The sequence below is a fragment of the Pimephales promelas genome, chromosome 7 (assembly GCF_988280905.1).
Source record: "Pimephales promelas chromosome 7, fPimPro1.hap1.1, whole genome shotgun sequence".
Lineage (NCBI taxonomy): Eukaryota > Metazoa > Chordata > Actinopteri > Cypriniformes > Leuciscidae > Pimephales > Pimephales promelas.
Window position 1 is genome coordinate 12713629 of NC_142775.1, and position 15665 is coordinate 12729293.

General features: G+C 36.8%; 1 protein-coding gene across 1 annotated transcript in view; it reads left to right on the forward strand.

Annotated features, from left to right (window-relative positions):
- Positions 1-15665, forward strand: part of abca12 (ATP binding cassette subfamily A member 12) — a 95926-nt gene that overhangs the window by 53825 nt on the left and 26436 nt on the right. Inside the window, exons 51-61 of the mRNA XM_089133079.1 lie at positions 1852-2035; positions 2179-2397; positions 3381-3577; positions 3977-4134; positions 4881-5117; positions 6648-6795; positions 6949-7195; positions 8719-8808; positions 9520-9616; positions 12651-12778; positions 13861-13948. Of these exons, the coding sequence (XP_088989205.1) occupies positions 1852-2035; positions 2179-2397; positions 3381-3577; positions 3977-4134; positions 4881-5117; positions 6648-6795; positions 6949-7195; positions 8719-8808; positions 9520-9616; positions 12651-12778; positions 13861-13948 (1793 nt within the window). The remainder of the gene's footprint in view (positions 1-1851; positions 2036-2178; positions 2398-3380; positions 3578-3976; positions 4135-4880; positions 5118-6647; positions 6796-6948; positions 7196-8718; positions 8809-9519; positions 9617-12650; positions 12779-13860; positions 13949-15665) is intronic.

Below are 15665 nucleotides of genomic sequence, written 5' to 3' on the forward strand. Positions count from 1 at the left end.
TTACTTTCATTCAGATGCAGAAAATTGTCTGACATCCAAGATTTAACTTCTTGTAAACATCTAATTAATCTGAATGTTTGTTTGTCTCTCATTTCACTCCCTTTTTAATACCAGTGAAAGTTAATTGGTGTTTCCGATTACAGAGCAAGGCATGCTATGTTGTAACAAAAAATGTTAGCTATTCATAGAAAACAACAAAGAATGTGTTCTGTACTGTTCGACTCTTTTTTTTCTTTTTGGAAAACAAGTAAGCTGATTTAAGGGAAAGATAACTGAATAATTTCACAGAAATGAATGCCTATTAAAGGGATAGTTCACCCAAAAAAGAAAATTAAGTCATTAATTACTCACCCCCATGCTGTACCAACCCCGTAAATCCGTTGTTCGTCTTCGGAACACAAAGGAAGATATTTTTGATTAAATTTGAGAGGTGTATCACTACTACATAGACTCCCTAAGGGATTGAAACTTGACATTGAAGTCATCAAAGAAAATACGAGAAAATACGACGTGAATACTTTTTGTGCGAAAACCCCCCCAAAAAATAACGACTTTATTCGACTATTCCTTTTCTTCCTTGTAGGCCTGAGACGAGAGTTCAAGAGATTTCCACGATGCATACGCGATAACTGAGAAGAGGACGTTCAAAGCGACATTCTCCTTCAACTACTTCAGTTCAGTTCTCGCACATGCGTCGTGGAAGCCTCTTGAAGTCTCGTTTCAGGCCTACAAGGAGCAAAAGGAATAGTCGAATAAAGTCGTTATTTTTGTTTGTTTTTTCGCACAAAAAGTATTCTCGTTGCTTGATAAACTTATACTTGAACAACTGTAGTCACATGGAATATTTAAACATTTTCTTCAATGACTTTCTGGGCCATCAAGTTTCAATCCCTTAGGGAGCCTATTAGGTAGTGATCCACCTCTCAAATTTAATCAAAAATATCTTCATTTGTGAACGAAGGTCTTACGGGGTTGGTACAGCATGGGGGTGAGTAATTAATGACTTAATTTTCATTTTTGGGTGAATTAACCCTTTTAATGCCTGTTTATTAATTTGTTGAATTAGCTAACTAAGTAGCAGGGTAATATACAGTCAGCTGGTCATTATTACTAAATAGTAAGACTCTTTGTTTTGCCTCAGTACATTATCTACACTACCGTTCAAAAGTTTGAGGGCTGTAAAATCTTTGAAAGAAACCGAGTCACCAAGGCTGCATTTATGTAATCAAAAATACTGTAAAATTAATATTGTGAAATTTATTACAAAATAATTGGAAATTCCTTTTTTTTTCTGTGACGTCAAATTAGAATTTTAAGTAGCCAATTTTCCAGTTTTCCATTTTTGAATGGTGGTGTTTAAATGTATTTGCTCCAATATACTTACAATATAGACACAAATCACAAATGTGATTGTGACATTTTAATCCATTCAATTTCAGTAGCCTGGCTAACGCCAGACCCAATTCTCGTTGAGACTTGGGTCTGGGAACAACATGTACATTTTCTCGTATTTGAGGCGTGGTTTACAAAATGCCCGGCGCCGTTTATTGGGTGCTAAGAATGTCTATCAAATGCGCCTGTACGTAGCTCATAGTGTTTCAATTAGACAAACACAAGTGTTAAGTACAGTTTAACATAGATGTTGTTATTTGCATTGGAAATTGTTTGCGCTTGTACTTCGCAAGTTTAAAAATGAAATTTAATGACTAAAGTGTGAACAACTTGGAAAAAATCTGGACCAATATATAAAACTGAATAAAATCGCGCTGCGGAAAGGCAGCATGGGGAAACCCAGACTAAAATTTCAGTGCAATATATTTAAACATCTTTGTTTCTCTTCATCTGTGTTAGGTAAAAGTAGTTTGGCGAGTAATGGAGAAGAAGACTTCTCAGGATTGCCTGTCGGAGTGTCACTGCATGGCCTGACAAAGACCTACGGAGGCCGGAATGCTGTAGACAACCTGAACCTTTCTTTCTATGAGGGGCATGTCACCTCTCTGCTGGGTCACAATGGAGCTGGAAAAACCACCACTATGTACGAGCATAACAGTCTATTTTATATTTAAATAATGCTGTAATTGCTAAAATAATGATTTCATATTCTAATAAGCATGAAAATACGTAGTCCACAAGTATTTTAGGTAATTGAACTGTACTTTTCTATTTTCTATGTTTCAGGTCGCTTCTGACGGGGTTGTTTTCACCCACCAGCGGCACTATTGAGGTTTATGGGATGGATATGCAGTCGTCCATAGATGATGTGCGTAAAGAGATGGGCGTGTGCATGCAGTATGATGTCCTGTTCGACCACCTCACCACTAAGGAACATCTGTTGCTGTACGCTCAGATCAAAGCTCCACACTTGACCAAACAGGAAGTGAATGAACAAGTGCACAGGCAAGTTTCAACATTTGTCTCACAGTATTACTTTGTTCTGTTACATTTCCTGGGAGAAATTAACTTTTTTTTCGGGGAGCCATTTGTTATCTTGACTGATATGGCATGTAGGTTTCTAAAGTGACCTTAATGGTGTTGGGGAAGCTACTTTAAAATTATAACTTCCCACACTACAACCTACTTGTAATCTATATCTCAGCTGCTTAGAAAAAGTATCTGTGATATGCTTTCATTAACAAGTAGTAATACATAAAATAAATAATGAATGTTAAAAAAAATTAAAAATATGAAAATAATGTTCATTCCAAATAGAACAGAATCAGACGAAAATAATTAGAAGAGTCATAAATTATAAAAGTTTTGTTTTTCCATGAAATATATCTGTATATTCATTAACTTGAAAATGTATTAAATATTTATACTTATTTTTGGACCACTGTTATTTTAGTATTATTTAAATACGATTATTGTTTTTTATTAATATTTTTAATTGCTTTTATTTTTATATTTTCATTTTTATTTGATTTTTTAGTTGCACGCTTTTGTCATTTATATTCTTTTTTTTATTTATATATACGTATTTGCGTTTAATTTACTTTAATTTAGGTTTATTTTTTTCCATTTATAAATGTTAGTGCTTGAAATTCTTTTAGTGCTCTAAAAATGAGGAGTTAATCATTTTTGTATTTTTTTTTTAAATATACATAAAATTTATATTTTATTTTATTTTATTCAAGCTTTATTTCAAATTAGTTTTAGTTAACCATAATTGTCACCAGCATTGCACTGTCATTGTTGGGAATGGTCTGTCTTAGTGGTTAATGAATAGGTTGGTAAAAGTTTGTTGGTTCATACTCCATAATGGACAATCCATTATCCATTACTGTGCCATTGAGCAAGGCAATTTGCCTCAGATCACTATAGATAAGAGTCCACTAAATGAGAAATTTGCATTAACTTGGTCCCTCTTTTTCCTGTCTTAGAATCCTAATGGAAACAGACATGCACGCCCACCGCCACAAGCGCGTCGGCACCCTGTCAGGAGGTATGAAGAGGAAGTTATCCATCTCCATTGCCTTCATTGGAGGCTCACGGCTGGTGGTGCTAGATGAGCCAACCACCGGGGTGGATCCCTGTTCTCGACGCAGCATCTGGGACATTGTCCTTCAGCACAAGAAAGGTGAAATCCCTCTGCAATTTAGACCAGAGTGACAATAATCTCCTGGCTCGTACCTGAGGCCAACTCCCCAAAGGGTTTTGTTCTTATCGGGTATCTGACACTTGGTTTAGAATTTAATTAAGCTTGAATGGATTTTCTCAAGGTGCGTGCAGTCAAATCCAGACAGGGAAAAATCCAGACGCAGATGTAGTAACGACTGATTGTTATCCGGCATGCTCCCTCTGATGTTTAATTATCTTCCTCGGAGACAGTTAGCAAATTTATCTTGAGGAAGGATTTAAGACTGTAAAAGAGGGTCATGTCAGTTTATCTTTGTTCATCAGCTCTTTGTTCAGTCTGCCTGTATCAGTGGATCTTTGATTTGACATGCCTCTGTGTTCGTTTTGTTTAACTGTCCAGAACGCACCATCATTCTTTCAAGCCATCACCTGGATGAGGCTGAAGTTCTCAGTGACCGCATCGCGTTCCTGGAGCGCGGAGGCCTCAAATGCTGTGGTTCACCCTTCTACCTTAAAGACAAGCTGGCTAAAGGCTACAACCTCACCCTCACAAAGAAGGTACACCCTATGAAAAATGTCATTTAGTTCTTGACTTAACTTGAGTTAACTCCCATGTGAGAGTGCTGTAGGACACTACAGTAAGGGTATAAATAGTAATACCAAGGTACGTTGATATAGACTACATTTCAAAAGTCAGTACGATTTTTTGTAAATGGTCATTTATGTTCACCCAGACTGCATTTATTTGGTAAAAAATGTGAAATATTGTTGTAATAAATTAACTTTTCAATTTAATTTAATTTAATTTAATTTAATTTAATTTAATTTAATTTAATTTAATTTAATTTAATTTAATTTAATTTAATTTAATTTAATTTAATTTAATTTAATTTAATTTAATTTAATTTAATTTAATTTAATTTGTTCCTGTGATGGCAAAAGCTGATTTTTTAGGAACAATATTCCACTCTTCAGTGTCACATGATCCTTCAGAAATCATTCTAATGCTGATTTGGTGCTCAAGAATATTTTTATAGAAACTGTGAAAAAAAAAAATCTGGATTTTTTTGAGAATAACTTTCAAAAGAACAGCATTTATTTGAAATAGAAATCCGTCAATTTACTACATCCTTACGTTTAAAAGTATTATTATTATTATTTTTTAAATCATACATATTTGAAACTTTTGAAAGGTAGTGTATATACTGTGTGCAATGGTATATTACTGTGGTAAAATGTGTTTTCCAAAATGTATATATTTAAAAATTGTTATGTCAACATGCATTTCTATGTTTTTGATTCAGGTTCAGAGTCCTGATTCAAATGAAAAGTTTGACATTGAAGCAATCAGGGATTTCATTCAATCCTACCTGCCTGATGCTCGACGGAAGGAGGGAGAGGTGGGCGATTTGATCTACGCCCTTCCACCTTACACCACCCAGAACGCAGCTGCGTACCAGTCTCTTCTCACCGATCTGGATCAGAACCTGGACATGCTTCAGCTGGGGTGCTACGGCATTTCAGACACCACCTTGGAAGAGGTAATTATCAGATGAAGACCCCAGGTGTAAGATTGAATTATGGACTGCAACTGGGGTTCAAACACCCAGCCCAGAAACCTACAAAGCCTCAAACAGTGCAGTCCAAGATTGTTAAAGAAAGCGGAACCACACTAGTTTCCCTGGGATTCTTGGCGAATAAAGTGCAAGCTTCACATTTCAGAATCAATTATCCCACATAGAGCTGGGAGATATTGAGTTATATTGAAATGAAATTCAAATGTTTGATGCAATCAATCCACATGTAAATGCATAAGATTTGTGTAGGCTACTATTTTCAGTCATCTTATGTTGGGAGTTGGGACCAGGGATGGAAATTAACTTATTTGTCCACTGGCCACTGTGGCTGGTGGATTTCAAAATCTACCAGCCACTCAATGTTTTTACCAGCCACTTTCTTGTTTTTAACCGACAATGCATGTGAAAATTAACACTACAAGTTCTACAATATTTAATCAATTTAATCAAGTCTCAATGAAATACTGACATTTTCTCTATCTCTCTTATACACACACAAACCATAAACTGATATACATTTCTTTAAATTAGTAGGGCATATTAAACAAAAGACTGAACAGATGCTAAACCGCACTCTAAGCTGGAGGATGCTCTCTCTGCGAGAGTAAGTTACTGTAAAACTTCAAATAATAGCCAAGTAGACGCCTCTTTTACATGCCTTGGTGTGGCGACCAGGCCAGCTGACAGTCTTGGACAAGATATCTTATGGGACCCCCTACATGCCCAGATCTCTCATTTTCCCTTGCTCTTCCTCTCCAGTTCCCCTCCTCATGCTCTTCCATCTTCAAAAGACTTCCATGTTTTTTTTTTTGTTTTTTTTATTAAACACCATATACTTTTACCCACACTGAATAAAACCATGTTTAAATGGGTAATTTTCTTTTCTGACATAGCCGAATGCAGTTCTTGTTAAAACACACTAGATATGAAAAATCTGTGAATTTTGGGCACTTTTTGTTCTATATAGAACCATTTTTTGGTAAAAGGTTCTATTGGCCAAGTAAGGAACCCCAGGGTTCTATATAGAACCCAGAGGAACCCTTTTTTAAGTGTGTATAGAACCACGAGTTAGTATCTTGAGGCCACGAGTTAGTATCTTGAGGCCACAAGTTACTATCTTGAGGCCACGAGTTACTATCTTGAGGCCACGAGTTACTATCTTGAGGCCACGAGTTAGTATCTTGAGGCCACGAGTTAGTATCTTGAGGCCACGAGTTACTATCTTGAGGCCACGAGTTAGTATCTTGAGGCCACGAGTTACTATCTTGAGGCCACGAGTTACTATCTTGAGGCCACGAGTTAGTATCTTGAGGCCACAAGATAGTTATAATTAATTTTTTTTGCCAAAGTGGGACTAGGGGGGCTCCATAGGATCCTGAAATGTATTAAGGAAATAATGGGGGGAAAGTTGCTTTAATGTTAACCTTACAAAACCACAGGGAACCATGATCCACTCTGTCCAGGTGCACTCAAAAAGATTGTGTTTTCTCTCAGGTGTTCCTGCAGTTGACTCGAGATGACATGGAGCCTAGAGACAGTGACACCTTCTCTGTATCAGAGTCTGTAATAGTGAATGACATCTGTGCTTCAAGAGACAGCATTCCTGACGACATCAACAGCATGTACCTTGGAGAGAAAGCCAGTAAGTCTTTTAGGACTTAGTTTCTTGCAGCATTACAGGCACTTTCCCAGTTACCCCTTGAATGCTTTGAACTTTGAAGATTTTACCTAGATTGAAGTGGTTGAGATGATTGGCTCTGTCTCATGTGGAATTCTCTCTTCTTCTCTTCTTTAGGCCTCACTGGGACTTCGACTGTGAGTGGGCTTGCTTTGACTGCACAGCGGGTGATGGCCATGTTGCTGAAACGCGTGCACCACTCCAGGAGGGACTGGAAGGGGCTGTTCTCCCAGGTGTTGCTGCCCGTAATCTTTGTAATTGCTGCCATGGGCCTGGGCTCCATCAAGAGCGATCTTCAGCACTTTCCTAAGATTGTGCTCTCTCCTGCTCTGTACCACGTTGATGAACAGTATGCCTTCTTCAGGTCAGACTCGCTCCGTTGTGTAACTTGCTTGTGATTTTAAAAGTAGCTCCGATTTCAGTTTGAAAATATGGGTACTGCTGAACTTCAGATAACTTGTTTTTAAGATTCATTTTCCATTTGCCAACACTTTTGTCCACAACAACTTACATTGTATTCAAAGTGTACATTTATGTATCTTCTGGGTATTGAAACCATTACTATTATCAGAGCCATGCTTTGCCTTTTGAGCTACATGAACTCTAGTTTAGACTTTGCTAATCTACTCAAAGGCAATGGTGAGGATCATAACAGAAAATTATAATGTTGTTAAAGGAGTAGTTCACTTAAAAAAAAAACTTTTGCTGATAATTTTTTCACCCCCATGTCATCCAAGATGTCCATGTCTTTCTTTCTTCAGTCGAAAAGAAATTAAGGTTTTTGATGAAAACATTCCAGGATTTTCTCCATATAATGGACTTCGTTGGGAACCAAACGGTTCAAGGTCCAAATGAGAGTTTCAGTGCAGCTTCAAAGGGCTTTAAATGACACCAGACGATGAATAAGGGTCTTGTCTAGCAAAACGATCAGTCATTTCAAAAATAAATAAAAGAGTGTATGAAAAGTGTACGTTTTATAAGCACAAATGCTCGCCTTGCTCTATTCTGTGATGTGCGTTCGTGACTCTCCTGTTCAAACTCGTTTATTAAAATAAACAAATCTTTTTTCGAGTCATGACTCAAAGGGTCCTAGATAAGACCCTTGTTCATCGTCTGGTGTCGTTTAAAGCCCTTTGAAGCTGCACTGAAACTCTCATTTGGACCTTGAACCGTTCGGTTCCCATTAAAGTCCATTATATGGGGAAAATTCTGGAATTCTAAAAAGTGAACTACTCCTTTAATGACTGGGTGTGTATATATATATATATATATATATATAATATATATAATGTATATAAAACAGTATGGGATAATGTACTGTCATCTGGTCATTATTGAAAATATACAAAACATATTTTATGATTATGACTGGCTGTCATTTATTTATTTAACTCGGAAATTGCGTTGAAGGGTGATTTTTAAAAATCAGTAAATGTAAATTTTGTGGGGATAAAAACACTAAGTATAAACATATGTAATCATTTTTATTTATGGAAAATACATAATAAACAACTGCATTTACCTCCATATATATTTTCCTACAACCTTTCAAAGCATGCAAAATGCCTCACCAAAACTTGTATGAACATTTTTGAGTAATTATGCTTATATGAATCATTCATTGACTGATTCAAAATAACTGATTCACTGAAATTATTGGAACTTCCTCACTCTGTTGACATTTAATGAAGGTTATGACAGAGATGCTTTTAAAAATACCGCACAGTGTCACTCACACTGCCCGCAACGTGGGCAAATAAAAGCACATTATTGCGGTATTCCCAAAGTTGGTTATTTTTTATATAGCCTCCAAAGTAATATAATAATGTGTAAATATGAAATATTTTGCACATCCTTAAACATTGCCATTGCGCACCATCTCCACAGGAATCACAATGCCACCAGCAACAGTCTTGTAGATGCCATGATGTCCTATCCAGGCATCGACCACGTCTGCATGAGAGACCCCACAGATTCGTAAGTAATCATCCATATGTCTTGGTGATCTGCGGTGTAGTTTAGAACTGTGAGCTCAGTAATCAGACCGCATGCCGCTATAAGCCATGAGTGATTACATATCACAGCATCAGCTCACCTGGCCACTGCAAATGGGTTTCATTTTTGCCAGCTATGATTTTAGCCTCTCTGATCTTCGCAGGTCTGTTCTTAAGCTCTGGTCGCCATCTACTTAGCTGAGCCCTGGGACTCTGATACTCTGCCTGCTTGTATCAGCGGGTCTGCTTGCGTTCCTGGGCAATTTCATCACACTAATGTGCCACTTTTAGTTTTCTATCAGTGTTTTTTATCACACTATTTTCCCATCTCTTCTCATCTTACTCTTTTTCCTCTCTCTGTAACTCGCTCATAACACTCTCTTGCTTTCTTGTTCTCTGTTTTTCCATTTCTCTCTTTCACCCACACATCTGAAAGCTCTGCCTTTTGTAATTCCTCTGTAAGAGCTTATAATAATGCTTCTGTATAGGGGCGTGAATCTCAAAGAAGCTCACTTGCAGGTTTTTGTGAGATTCACATTTGCATTTCTCATGCATTTCCTGTTTGTAGGATTGATTTCCTCAATAGACTTTATCACTGATACCTTCAAAATAATCATTACACAGTTTGAAGTGGTTCTTGCATGTAGACTATTGTTTTCTACGAGAAAACTTTTTTTTTTTTTTTTTTTTACAGGATTTGCAAAAAGAGACCTGCAGGAACTCAGACCTGGATCTCCGGAGGCAACAGCTCTGCTACATTTACCACCTGCAAGTGTAGCAACCAAGTGCAGGTGGGTCAAACAGAGCATAACCATCATAACACAAACGACATTATCACTTATCCTCAATGATGTGCATCGTTCACTGTTTAAATATTAATAAAAAGATCATTAGTGTTTTGATAGCGTGAAGGTGAATGTTGATCACAGCAGGGTTGCGCGCCCTTGACGATTGATTTGAGGATGCCTTTTCCTTTGACTTTGAATCAAGGCAGCTAATGCAAAATCAACATTCACATGTAAAGAATAAGAAAAATAGAATATTTAACAATTAAAAAATTGAAAATACGATTATTTCAAAAAATTATTTTACTTCAAATTACACATAAACGTTATCAGTCATAACACACATTTACGTAGACATTATATGATTTTTTTTTAAATAGCTTTCATTTATGGACTTTCGTAGAACACTTAAAGGAGTAGTTCACTTTTAAAAAAAATCTTTTGCTGATAATTGGATGGGTATCGTTAAGGTTTTATCGGTATTACTACTCTTACCGATACCGCTTATCGATCCTGTACTTTAACGGTTTTCTTGTCGGTTCTTTTTATTATTATTATTATTATTTATTTATTTATTTTAAGAATTAAGAACATAATTAAACTTTATATTTTGAAATGTAAAATAGAAAAAGCAAAACGAAGAAAAATATCTTTTTGTTATGCAGCAGTGTGCAGGCTTTTTTTGTTTATACAAAAAGGACACATAAGAAAAAAACAAGTACAAACACAAGAATACAATTAATCAAAGATACAAATTATATACAAAGTGCTTTAAATTCAAGAAGGTCTACTAACATATCTTTTCAGGTAATTGTTTCTGTCTGAAAAGAAACCTAGTAATCAAATATAAAATAGCACTGTATAGTTTATCATAGATAGAATAATGCTTATTAAATCTAAAGTTACTCATTCAAAAGCTGTGAGTGATTTTCTCTGCCTTTTGTTGTTTGATTTGCATTAATGGCTGAATCGTCAGCAGGTTTAAGACCGAGTGCAGATAATGGGGACTGATGCACCATCATTTTCTCCCTATCATTTACGTCCATTTAAGACATAATTGTGTTTAAGTGAATAAACTGTGTTTAAGTGAATCTCAGAGCTATTGACATTTTTTATGTATAGACCATTTCACAAGATGTAAAGAACACTGGTCCAGAAGCACTTCCTGTTTCAGTTTTTTAACACTACATAAAAGCTGGGATAAAATACAACCAACAGAACATTTAAAACTGAATCAAAAAGTTAAACAAGCATCTTTAAGATGTTTTCTTTACATGTGAAATAAAGAAAACAGTTACAAACTGAAACAGGAAGTGTTTCTGGACCAGTGTTGTTTACATCTTGTGAAATGGTCTATATTTGATAGTTAAGGACGCACGAAGCCCAAGTATAGGCTACTTTTCTTGTCTCGTTGCAGTCCGTTTCGGAGCGCGCACCGCCTTGTGAACAGCGTCTCTTGCGCAGGTTTTGTGTGTTTTTGATAGCCATTTTCCTGATCTTGCAACAGTAGAAGACAGCATTTTGCAACAGTCGCCGATCGTTCTGATTCTGACGGTACGTTTGGTGTTTTAGGAAGAACTGACAGCGCTCCGCAGTGCTGTGAAGTAAAGGAAGTTAAGCTGGACAGATCGTCTCATTTTTTTAACGGTTTTATCTCAAATATCTTCTTTTTATAATCTTTGGAAGCCGAAATACAAAATATATTAGAATAATACCCCAGATCTAAAGTGTAACCGCGTTGAATGTTTAGTTCTGTCCTCATTGTCACTCATTAAGCAGGGCTGTCGTGTTGCGCGTGCTGTGGCTTTGCGTGAGATATCGCTCTCTCTCTTCTCTCTCTCTCTTCTGAACTGCGAATTGCAAATTTACATCACAGACAAATGGTTTAATTAAAATATAGTTTATATATAGAAATGGCTGGCGATATAAACATGTTCAAGATAACGTCTTTATAGGAATAATAAATAGTAGCCCAACTTGCGTGTATTTACTTAATTTCTCCAGTACCGACAGCAGAACCGATAACGTCCGAGCTTATCGATACAGCGGTCTTTCAAAATTCAGTACCGGGTCCCGTTTAATACCGGGTTTCGGTACCCATCCCTATAATTTACTCACCCCAGGATTTTCTCCATATAATGGACTTCATTGGGAACCAAACGTTCAAGGTCCAAATGAGAGTTTCAGTGCAGCTTCAACGGGCTTTAAACGACACCAGACGATGAATAAGGGTCTTATCAAGCGAAATGATCGCTCATTTAAAAAATAAATGAAAAGTTTAAGTTTATAAGCTCAAATGCTCGCCTTGCTCTGTTCTTTGATGAGCGTTCGTGACTCTCCTGTTCAAACTCGTTCATCAAAATCTCTTTTCGAGTCATGACTCGAAGGATCCTAGATAAGACCCTTATTCATCGTCTGGTGTCGTTTAAAGCCCTTTGAAGCTGCACTGAAACTCTCATTTGGACTTTGAACCGTTTGGTTCCCATTGAAGTCCATTATATGGAGAAAATCCTGGAATGTTTTCATCAAAAACCTTAATTTCTTTTCGACTGAAGACATCTTGGATGACATGGAGGTGAGTAAATAAAAGGAGTGAACTACTCCTTTAATTTCTCAGAAGACTCTATATTATCAGAATGTGATAGTAAAAAATGAAATGAAAACAGTGTGGTTCTGTATGGAAATTAAAATGTATGCATTTAGGAGAATTTCACTGAATTCAGGGAATGATATCAAAGGAAGAAAAACTATTACATATCAGTGAGTAAATTGGTATAATTAGTCAACTTAATCATGTAATTAGTACATTCTGTCACCAAACTTGAGTTGGGCTAATGCAATTTTCTGCTGTGTGCCTGTTGATGTTTGTAATTTTCTTATAATTTACTTGCAAATTAGTAAATGCCTCTTCATGTTATTTCAAATCAGCTTCCTGTGGGGCGTGGCTAATTCTACTCACAATTTGACAGGGAGCAAGTTGTTATATTCAGATTCTCCCCCAATCCTGTATCATCATCACTTACTTTTCTGTCACTTTCAGTCGTGTCCTGCATCAGGTTACCAACCACCTCACAGAAGAAATCCATCATCCCAGATTGTCTACAACCTGACGGGCATCAACGTAGAGGACTACCTGTTGGCCACTGCGAATGACTTCGTCAGAAACAGGTGAATTTGATTACACGTATCACTTCACGGCATTAAACTAATTTCAAAAGATAATTCCTTAATGTCACAAGTTCAGAATATGGTGAGGTGGAATATTAAGGAATTTATGAACCGCTGGTAGGTTGATTAATAATTAAAAAGGAAGCACTTCGGTTTATACCAACTTTATCATGGCATTTCCGACCAGCTGACATTTTCCATCCTAGTCAAATAGCACACAGCTCTTGAGCGTGCTGCTGGCATGAAAATACTTTATTACACCTAAAATAGTAAGGCATACATTTATTATTCATACACTCCTCTTCCAAAAAAAAAAAAAAATGTAATAAAATACACAGCCCTGCTGCGGTGTGATGGCAAAAATAGCAATAAAAAAAGGTAAATCACTGCTCTATAAGAAATTGGATGAGTATTCAACAACTGCATAAAACTATTAATTGAGAGTATATCATGAGGAAGTCTTTAGCGTCTCAAAACACTAAAGTTAATGTTAAATAATTTGAACTTTAATATATAAAGAATGTGGGAAAGAACATATAAATTCCCAGGCTGCGAGTCCAATTAAAGTTACCAAAAGAGATTCCTTTAACCCTAGAATGCATTAACCAAAAAACTTCACTGTAAATAACAGAATCAATGATGCAAACTTCAATAAATATGAGATAAATTCAAATTCTGCTGTAAAGCCAGTTCAGAGTTGGGTCAGTTCACTTCAATAACTGTGTAAAGTTCACCAAGTATTAAACGAATTCAGCTATAGACCATTTCACAAGATGTAAACAACACTGGTCCAGAAGCACTTCCTGTTTCAGTTTGTAACTGTTTTCTTTATTTCACATGTAAAGAAAACATCTTAAAGATGTTTAACTTTTTGATTCAGTTTTAAATGTTCTGTTGGTTGTATTTTATCCCAGCTTTTATGTAGTGTTAAAAAACTGAAACAGGAAGTGCTTCTGGACCAGTGTTCTTTACATCTTGTGAAATGGTCTATAAGTAGCTATTCAGAAGATGTAATAAATATGTACAACGTGTGAACAAGATGTTACACATTCTAAAGTAAGTTGTTTTGTGCTTTGTTTCAGATATGGAGGCTGGGACTTTGGGAAACCTCTTCCCATTGATCTTAAGTTGGACATGTTAGATGTGCCAGATAACAGAACACTTAGTAAGGTAATTTGGATGAGTGATATTACGGTACATTGCCCCAATGGCAAAGTTGCTCATTGTCCCAATGTAGCAGTTTATGTGGACGCTAACAGGATCTGTTCCAAAACCAAGTAAGCTGCCACATAGGCAGCATTTTAATGCATCATAATTACCCTCCTGTTGTGAAAGCTGTTCCAAAAGGTAGGCAGCATCATTATGTTGCCTTCTAAAACACCTTTATGGTATAATTTTAAGGCAATATTGCTTGCATCCCAGAGTTCAGTGAAAAAAATACTTTCAAGATGACAAATGAAGCAAGAGAAAAGTTATTTCAGTACCAAAATACAGTAGTTGAGTCTAATTACATATGGTCTTTTACACCCAATATTTGTATGAGCAATGTACAGTACCTGTCAAAAGTCTCTAATGCACACCAAGGCTGCATTTATTTATTCAAAAATACAATAAAAAACACTGTTTTCTATTTGTATATACAGTATACACTCACCTAAAGGATTATTAGGAACACCTGTTTAATTTCTCATGAATGCAATTATCTAATCAACCAATCACTTGGCAGTTGTTTCAATGCATTTAGGGGTGTGGTCCTGGTCAAGACAATCTCCTGAACTCCAAATTGAATGTCAGAATGGGAAAGAAAGGTGATTAAAGCAATTTTGAGAATGGCATGGTTGTTGGTGCCAGACGGGCCGGTCTGAGTATTTCACAATCTGTTCAGTTACTGGGATTTTCAAGCATGACCATTTCTAGGGTTTACAAAGAATGGTGTGAAAAAAAATACTTTCAAGATGACAAATGAAGCAAGAGAAAAGTTATTTCAGTACCAAAATACAGTAGTTGAGTCTAAATACAAATGGTCTTTTACACCCAATACTTGTATGAGCAATGTATAGTACCTGTCAATTTTGAGAATGGCATGGTTGTTGGTGCCAGACGGGCCGGTATGAGTATTTCACAATCTACTCAGTTACTGGGATTTTCAAGCATGACCATTTCTAGGGTTTACAAAGAATGGTGTGAAAAGGGAAAAACATCCAGTATGTGGCAGTCCTGTGGGCGAAAATGCCTTGTTGATGCTAGAGGTCAGAGGAGAATGGGCCGACTGATTCAAGCTGATAGAAGAGCAACTTTGACTGAAATAACCACTCGTTACAACCGAGGTATTCAGCAAAGCATTTGTGAAGCCACAACACGCACAACCTTGAGGCGGATGACCAGATGAACAGCAGAAGACCCCACCGGGTACCACTCATCTCCACTACAAATAGAAAAAAGAGGCTACAATTTGCAAGAGCTCACCAAAATTGGACAGTTGAAGACTGGAAAAATGTTACCTGGTCTGATGAGTCTCGATTTCTGTTGAGACATTCAGATGGTAGAGTCAGAATTTGGCGTAAACAGAATGAGAACATGGATCCATCATGCCTTGTTACCACTGTGCAGGCTGGTGGTGGTGGTGTAATGGTGTGGGGGATGTTTTCTTGGCACACTTTAGGCCCCTTAGTGCCAAATAGGCATCGTTTAAATGCCACAGACTACCTGAGCATTATTTCTGACCATGTCCATCCCTTTATGGCCACCATGTACTCATCCTCTGATGGCTACTTCCAGCAGGATAATGCACCATGTCACAAAGCTCGAATCACTTTAAATTGATTTCTTGAACATGACAATCAGATCACTGTACTAAAATGGCCTCACAGTCACCAGATCTCAACTC